The sequence below is a fragment of the Caenorhabditis briggsae genome, assembly GCF_000004555.2.
Source record: "Caenorhabditis briggsae complete genome, chrX, whole genome shotgun sequence".
Taxonomy (NCBI): Eukaryota; Metazoa; Nematoda; class Chromadorea; order Rhabditida; family Rhabditidae; genus Caenorhabditis; species Caenorhabditis briggsae.
The window spans coordinates 1,119,683-1,128,602 of record NC_013491.2 but is presented as its reverse complement, the minus strand read 5'-3'; the positions used below and the strand labels follow the sequence as shown (position 1 = coordinate 1,128,602).

Genomic DNA, 8,920 nt, shown 5'->3' with positions numbered 1-8,920 from the left:
GTTTCATCCAATGGCATCGAAATCGACAAAAATCTCTTTTTCATCTTCAGCACTTCAACCTGCCACGAGATGCGGATTTTTGATCGTCGCGCTTAACTAGCTAGTGTTAGAAAACAGAAGACAAACGGTACAACGATCGTTCAAAAAAAAAGAGAAAAGGTTGAGAAGAAAGATAAGAGAAACACAATTTTTACAAGTTTTTACAACGCAGACTTGAAAAAATGAAACACGATTGTGAAAATGGGGAATGAGAAAAGAGAAGACGAATAAGAAGAAGCAACATAGGAATAAGATACAAACATACAACGATGCGGGTTCAAACACGTTCTAGATGAGACTATGAGAGTTTTTTTAGTTCTACAACCACACAGAGACACTCACATCCTTATCCCTAATCTGTCTTCATTTGGGCAATGTCTGTTGGAAGGGAGACCGTGTTGAGTGGTGGGGGACGCCCATTGATATCAGTTAATGATAAGAGGAAGTGCAAAGTTTTCTGGATTCATGCCAGGTCTATAGAGTGTCTTTTCGATCTCTATAAAATTCTCAGTGCATCTGAAATTTGGTCAGCTCAACGTTCAGGAAGGGAGACTTGAACACTTTTTGAAGTTTTCTCTGAAGTTACGGTGTGCGGGTTCGCTGTTGTATAGGTCGGTCCACAAGCTGAACCCCTCAGATCGCTTATATGAAAGAAAATTTTTAAAAACCAATTTTTTCATGTCTCTCCACTTTCAAGTACAAAATTAGCAATCTAAGCAAATTTATCTTGTTTGGGTATCTCTGAAATTTTCAAATCGAAAACAATATTTTCGAATTTCGTTTTTTAAGAAACACTGGAAAGAGAAATTTTTCAATATGCAGAGCTTTAAAAATTATTGTTCAAAGAATTATTTCAGATAGTTTCAGGCAGTCTTTTCAAGCACAACTTTTCAAGTTTCATTAGCTTCATCACATTTCCGCGAGATCCGACACCTCTGGAGTCACATAATAATTTGAACATCAATAAATAATTTAAACAAATAAATATAAGACCTTTGCATAGAACTTTGAGGGGGGTTTTGGACAGTATCTGATACAGAATACGACTCATATCCATATTGGAATGGGTGAGAGGAAAGTTTAACGACGACATTGAACACTTTAGAAGCCTCCTTGTTGTCCGAACTGTCCTTGATAATGTTGCTTGTGTCCTGGATGATGTTGGAATGGGAAGAGTCTACGGTAGATGGTGGCGAGGTCTGGTTTTTTGAATCCAAGGAAACTCTCCTCATCGACCTCTTCGGTTGGGGTGGTCTCGGCAATGACACTGTCGGTTGTGGAAATTTCTAAAAATTTGGGAATTGTTAAAGAATTTTCGAATGGATTTTTAGAAGATTTTGAAAACAGACTCTATTATCTAAATTCTTACCTTCGGTGGTAGTGGTTGGCTCTTCAGTAGTAGTGGTGGTCGTGGATTCTTCAGTTGTAGTAGTAGCAGCCTCAGTGGTGGTAGTTTCAGCAACAGTAGTTGTATTTTCAGTGGTTGTCATTTCGACTTCAGTAGTGGAAGGAGCTACTGTAGTTGTGGTCGTCTCTTCGACAATACTGTTGGTAGCTGGGGCTTCGGAAGTGGCAGCTGGCTTCACATCTACACCAGAGCCTTCAACGACTTCTCCGAGAACAGAGAGGTCGTCATATTGCAGGAACTGACAAGACGCGGTAGCAATCAAGACGAACAATAAAGCGGAATTGAGAGCAAAGTTCATTATGTTCTAGGTGCAAAATGAAGGCAAGATGAAAAGGAGAAGATGCTAGAAGTGGAAAATGCTGCGAATGGGATGATTGCACCATGCGATCCCAGCTCTTATATATGCTTGTCGGGGGTTGGGCAAAACAAAATGTGCAGGTTCGGGTGGGGCAACGGTCAGTCAGCAGATCTGCCAAAAGCGACCGTTTTCTCGCGCATTCCTCCTCCTCCTTTTCCACCTATTTTCATTCTAACTCCTCGATATTTATGTTTGCATTATTTTTCACTCGTGTTGCAACACAGGTGCCGCGTCCCGGACAGTGAAAAACAGCCCGGCGGATGCACACTGTGAAATAGAGAGGCCTCCATGGGTGCCAGAGGAGACAAAAACAAACACCATGGCATTGTGAATAGGTCAACACATATAGACAACTAGGTCCGCCATTTCCTTTTTTTCAAACTTTCCGTGGCTAGCTGAAATCTATGCCCCCGCAATAGTGCGCTTCCGACACGGTAAACTTTGCTCCTTTCTATTCATTTTCTTTATTCCTCCCAATTTTTTTATTCCATAGCACAAAACATGCACTGAGTCCGAACAGATCGTTTTTCGCATTCACTCCCACCTCCATTCAAGTCAAAAGTTGCATTTTCTGCAAAATGAACGGAAGGGTGTAAAAGTCATTTTTGGAGAGATAGAGAAAGACCAATGTGTTCAAACACTTTCAGGCCGCATGGTCAAAACACATACGAGCACTTCAAAGCGGCTACAATGTGCTATTTGTCAACTCATCAATTCATCCAAAAAGTGTTCGCAAGCTTTTTTCATTCCGACTATAGTGATGTTTTTTCTAATCGTCTCAGCAGATCTTGACATTTTTCTAACATCACAAAAAATGCAATATTTGTTTTTTGAGCCAACACAAAATTACACAGTTTTTTGAACCAACACAAACTTTGTTTTTTGAGCCAACACAAAATTACACGTAATGATGTGTTCATACTGTAGCTAAGTTTCTACCTGGTTTCTATGAAATATAGTCTGATAATCTAATTTAGAGGAAGTCTTTGTTCCAACCTCTTGGTATTTAAAAAATCAAACTCATTGTTGAAATCTGATTCCTAAAAATTTTACGTTGTTTTTTTGGAAACTTTTTCGCAACTTCATAGCATTTATGCCGCTGGATATTTGCTGTTTGACCCACAATCAAATATAAAAGGGATTTTTATTATCCTTTCCATTAATAAATTAGTACTAAAAATTTGTAGAAAGCAAATTCTTGTAATAAAGATTACCGTGAAACCTGTATTAGACGGGCCCGTAAAATTCACCTTTGAGCCAATTTTTCTCGGTTCCTGTCAAAGATATGAAAAATGTGTCTACTAACAAAGCACCTCAGATATTATTGAAAACATTTTATCAGTCGACAACTTTCTTATATTTTTGACAGAAATCGAAAAAAAAAACTGGCTCAAAATTTGAAATTGAGGGACCTTCCATGTATAGTTTTACCTTACATTCTCTGTAGTTTCTGAGGTAGTTGCAACCTTTTTCATGTAATTCTAATACTGCTTGTGCACAATCACGGCAATTTTGAGAAATATCACAGCTCTGTGAATTTGATGTAGGCTTGAAATATATATGAACCTACCAAGAATTTAAACATTTTGTTTTCCAGTAATTGTAATTCAGTTCTCAATTTTTTTTTTTTGACTTTCAAAAACTTCTGGATTTTGAACTGAACATCAATTAATTTTTATTATTTAGTTGATTTTATGAAAGTTATTTTTGAAGATTAGTTCCAGAGTTTCATTGCAATTTCAAACCGAGGGAATCCCCATATTTGAACATAGCATGTTATCGTGAACGCAACGTTTTTTTTCTGATTGCGTGCTCTTGCTTCTTCAAAAATTTTAGACCTAACACTTCAAAAGGCGCACAAACACACTTCTTTTGTTTCAAAAAATTATCAATTCCTATGTCCTTGTCTATGCGGTAAACGCAAAAACGGAAGTGCCGTGCCACTTTTTGCCGAGTCGCTTTGTCTCTTGCGCGCTTTTCTCCTATCCATCGCCGAGCCATTCCATAATTAACATACTCTCACTTCTCGTATTTGTACAGTCCCGAGCAAACAGAAGATACTGACTGCTCTTTGAGGGCGGCTGCTCTTTTTCCTTGTCTTGAGTAGACAACTGAAAAAAGCGAGGGACTGAAAACAACTCGAGGTATTGTCTGAACTTACTATGCTATTTCTCGACTGATGTACAACATTTGGAATAGTAGGAAACTATTCAAAGAAAACATTTTTTTAACAATGTGATTAAAACTTTATTCGAGACTCGACTTGTCAAAGTGAGAAAATTGAGGATTGCGGCGGCTGAGAGAGAAGGGACACGAAAGAAATTACAGAAGCTTTTTTTGGAAATTCAAGGTTGTTGCCCGATACAGGAAACAGACAAAGTTTGTGACTCCAATTTCCATCAAGACGGAGGACACGTCACAAAATGAATGTAAGGGATGTGAAATGAGAACATCATTAAAAATGAATTAATGGGTGAAACCTGGTATTTCTGAATGAGAATTGTGCCGGGAGGTTTTTTAATGAAGAGAAAAAAATATCATACTGTTGTTGGGTTTGTTTTTAAATGCAATTTTGAACCATAAGTTGAACAAGTTTGTGGGAAGATAATTTCATCACAATTATCGGTCGGAAGATTTACATTCAAGTGGCGAGATAGAAATTAGCACATCGAAACTGTATGAGGGGATGAGAGAATGACGTAGAGAAGACCCAGATTAAAATTTTCAAAGTAAAATTACATGCGAAGCGTTTTTAAGAAACAAGTTGTGTTGCGAATGAAAAAGTGAAAGGGGCGCAAAGAAAATGCACTTTTAGGGAAGTTGAAGGCGAAATCAAGAAAGAACCCCTATTAAACTGAATCCGGCTATTGTTAAAAGCAAAGCAAAAACAAGAAAAAGAAAAATGACTATTTTTAATATGTATCTGTACTTTATTTTTGAATAAATGAGGTTTGGATGTTATGGAGATTATGGGGGAAAGAATGGGAAATTTAGAGAGGATTGTGGATTTTTTACGCGTGGTTGGAAGTTGTTGGAACAAAGACCCCTATATTATGAGAGACAAAAGAGAAGAAGACAACTGGCAGACTGTGTAATTTTTTACCTGAAATCCCTGTTGAGACCAAACACCAGTAATATGGTTCGAGCACCGTAACGGGAGAGAGGGGAAAGGATGGATGAAGGGAGGCAGCAACTACCTTACAAAATACCCAAAATATACCGACTGGTGATTGGCAAAAAGAGAAATACAATAAGTGTAAAGAGAGTTTGTTTTTTGTTTCCCGTCCGTTCAGCAGTAAAGAAGGAGAAGAAGATGAAGAGACAAAATAGAGAGAACTTTCACAAGACCACGTTTACAATAGAAATCCGGAGGAGGCAATAAAGTAGGTTTCGAAGACACACGAAAAATAAACTTTGGGTTTTGTTAAAATGATGAAGTGTCGGGAAGAAATGACATAGATAGAGAGGCGAGTGACATAGATACCATGACTATATAGAGGATAATGTAATGGAGAAATGAAGAAGATCGATGTGATACTCGGATGAAACGGAGAATCTATTCGAGGAATGAGTAATGGTACTCTTCCGAAGTGGCAGCGGCGGCTGGAGCACGTTGCTCTTGTGGGTGAACAATTCCAGCTTCAATGAGAGCTCGATTCACCTTTTTGGAGTAGTCCTGAACTTCGATACGAGCAGTGGTGACTTCGATGATGAGACGGTTGTGCTCGAGCTGAAAGGTAGAAAGATAAAGATGAATAGGAGTGATGGACAATGAAAACAACACTACATACTAAGAAAATTAATTCAAACTTTTCTACTCACCTTCTGGCTGTCGTTCATGTACTTTTGCTGGTTTTGGGGATCGATTTCAGTGCTGTCATCTGGGCGTGAGCTTTCTACAATCTGCTTCAACTCATCCTCGACACTTTCCAAAGCTGGAATCTTCACCAACAGCATGTTCACATATTTTAACACCGTCTGTGGAAGATTAGCCAACATTGGTACGCACTGATCCAAATATCCCTTTGCAACAGCATTCTTGAGCATCTCTGGGATGTTGATATGATTTCCTGGCTCGTTGATTGGGATGGTTCCTCCTTGCACCCACGATCCAGTCGTGTTGTCAGCCGAGAAGTTGTTGGCGTTGTGGTTTGGAAGATACCATGGGTTTTGCTCAGTGGCCACGTCGTTCCAACGGTTGGTCTCCTCGAAAATGTTGGACTCGGTCTTGTTCGGGTTGTTTGGATCGTTCTCTGGAAGCTCTCCCCATCCGGTAACAACGATTGGACGTTTAGCTGGAATTGGGAATGGGAAGCGTTGGTTGGTATCCTCGCCTCCGTGTTCCTTCTTCTGTGGAACAGGGCACCGATTGAGAGCGGTTTCCAAATCTTCATCGGCTCCCTCAGCGACCAGCCAGAGGTTGATCGTTTTGTCGTCTGAAATAGAAAGGTTATTAATAACAAATAGACAGAAAATTATACAATGTGACTTAGGAAATTGATTAATCAAATATACTAAATTATCAAAGTCAATTTTTGTTAAACGCGTGCCAAAAACCTCTAACAACGTCGTTTTAACATTTTCATACGAATTGTAAACTCACTCTGCTTCTCCGGATCTCCCCAATACGACACTCCGGTATCCCTCTGCCACTTCTTCAGCTCTCCGTTAGGATCATGCCAGACCGACAGTGTGAGATCATCAGCTGCTCCACCGACAGAGAACTGCGAGCCAGATTGATCTCCCATTCCATACTGCTGCATGCTCCCTTGATTTCCTCCATTACCACCACCACCATTATTCCACATGTTGTTGCCACCCTGGTTGCCTCCTTGATGTCCCATATTTCCGCCACCACGATTGTTATAGTTGTTGCCACCGTATCGACCACCGCCGCCGCCGCCGCCGCCGCCTCCCATGCCTCCAGTATTCTTCCATCCATGATTTCCATTTGGAGGTCCTCCCATATTCCTCATATTTCCACCCATTCCTCCATGCATATCCATCGGTGGTGGAACAGATACATCAATATTCGCATTGTATCTTCCTTGATTATGATTCGGACGACCATTCCTCTGTCCCATTTGCATTCCACGGTTGTTATCGTGTCCCCATTGTCGGTTCATTTGCTTGTTGCCTCCCATATTATTGGGTCCTCCCCATCCGCTTTGATAATCCTGCTGCTGCATCATCGGTCCACCACGGGAACCCTGCCCTGGTGGTCCGTGATTCATACCACGCGGATTCCAAGCGCCTTGCAGTAGGGGCATTGGGTATTGTGGTTGCTGATGTGGTGGTTGATTCTTCCAGAACTCATCCGATTCCTTTCCCATCCCACCATTACTCCAAGGCTGATGATTTGGTTGTGATCCCATTGACCAATCTCCATTGGGTCCGCCAATTCCGTTTAGCGCTCCGAATGCTGTAAATTATAAGTTTTTCGAAATTAATGTGTTATTGGTGAACAGGATACTATGAAACTGATTTTGGATAACTGCAGAAAAAATCTAAATCTCACGAGCATGTGCTGGCGGTGGTGGATACTGCACGTCGCTTGCTGGGTCTGCCCAAATTTGTTTGTTGTCGTATTCCGAATTTGGCATGCCTCCCCATTGTGGTGTCTGACTCGGTGGCATCCCACCGAGCCCTAACGTCTCATTTACGTTTTGCTCTGGAAATGCTAAATTTTTGATTAGATGAACAGTTCATGGTGGAATATTTTGGAATCCTTATCATCCCAAAAGATAACTTACCCATATCATTTGGCTCTTGCTGCCACGGAGGCCTGTTCTGGAACTGTGGAACGGGTGGAGCCCAGACTGCACCGCCACCAGGTCCTCTACCGGGCTGGTGTGGTACTCCACCATTAGACCATACAGACTGCTGCGGTTGTTGTTGGTCGTGTGGACGCCATGATGAATCGTCTATTGAGATGTTATTCAAGCTTCTTTCGAGACTCTCCATGGTTGCGTTGATCGCACTCTGGCGATCAGAGTTTGAGGTGAGCTGAAAGTAGAAAAAATGGTTATCGATAAAAGATGGAGAGTGATTTTGAATCGAGTTGAGGAGGCGGAGAAAACTGATACAATGATTGATAAGAGTTGTTTGACAGGTCGGTGAGCAGTATAACATCAAGAGTATACGAATATAGTCTTGGTTCTGAATATTTTTTCTTAGGATCGTTCTTCAGAGAAAAACACATTTTCAATTCATCAGAAACTTCGTTTAGTTTGTGGAAGATAGAAAGGACTTTGATATTTTAACCAAAAAGTAAACAAAAACGTGTGACACGCTTTGATGAAAGAAAAGGGAAAGTACGAAAACAACATTTGACCTAGTAATGGAAAAAGTTTTTGAGAGAAAATAATTAGTCTTCTTTCCTTATAATTGCGAAAAACTAAAATTTCTTGAGAGAAAATTCATCGAAATCGGGGTATGGTAACTGAATGCTACGAGTTCTTACGAGTGGTAGAGTGTTGACGAACAAAAATATTTCCCATGCAAGAAAAATTTCAAAACTCGAAGTTTGTATACTTTCTAACGAAAACCATCAAAAGTTGTAACGGCGAAAAAGGAGGTCCGAATGGGGCCGAACTGCTAAGTGGGGTATGGTGGGAGGTCGATGGACGGGGAAAACGAAAGACGGAACGATTTTGGGGTAGGGAAAAAGCGAAGAAGCATATGGAAGAGACTAGTTAGAGAAGAGACACACGTACACTCTCCTGGTGCTACGTCCTGGCTACCCGATCGAGGGCGAGAAAGCGACCGACAACGTCTCTCTTTCCCCTTCTGTGAGTAGACAAGGTCTAGAGGGAAGAGGGTGCGGAAAGAAAAGCAAGGGCCAGTGGTGGAGAATCCACATCGAATTGCGGAGAGAGGGTTTCGCGAGACGCAGTGGAAACCCCCCTCTCTATCCCCGCTGGGTAAAAACGACGCAGGAAAGACAGTGTCGTGTAGCATCTCCCTCTTCACTCATCACGCAACTCTTTTTCTCTGCCCTCTCTTCTATCCAGAAATCAATGAGACCTGTGTGTGCTGTGTGGAAGGGTTAGAGCAGAGACGGGAAGAGTCGTCGATAGAGAAGAAGCGGTGCGGTGAAGAGACTCAGAGAAAAT

At 41.1% G+C, this 8,920-nt stretch overlaps 2 protein-coding genes across 2 annotated transcripts; both read right to left on the bottom strand.

The window, feature by feature from the left end:
- Nucleotides 1-1,140: 1,140 nt before the first annotated feature.
- CBG16345 lies at nt 1,141-1,745 on the bottom strand (the record flags this gene model as incomplete). The annotated part of the gene is made up of 2 exons (XM_002643564.1): nt 1,141-1,325; nt 1,409-1,745. 2 exons carry the CDS (start codon nt 1,743-1,745, stop codon nt 1,141-1,143), a joined length of 522 nt encoding a protein of 173 aa, XP_002643610.1.
- Nucleotides 1,746-5,361: 3,616 nt separating this feature from the next.
- Cbr-ain-1 lies at nt 5,362-7,937 on the bottom strand (the record flags this gene model as incomplete). Its single annotated transcript, XM_002643565.2, has 5 exons — nt 5,362-5,535; nt 5,628-6,241; nt 6,409-7,227; nt 7,324-7,476; nt 7,559-7,937. 5 exons carry the CDS (start codon nt 7,935-7,937, stop codon nt 5,362-5,364), a joined length of 2,139 nt encoding a protein of 712 aa, XP_002643611.2.
- Between the last annotated feature and the right edge of the window lie 983 nt (nt 7,938-8,920).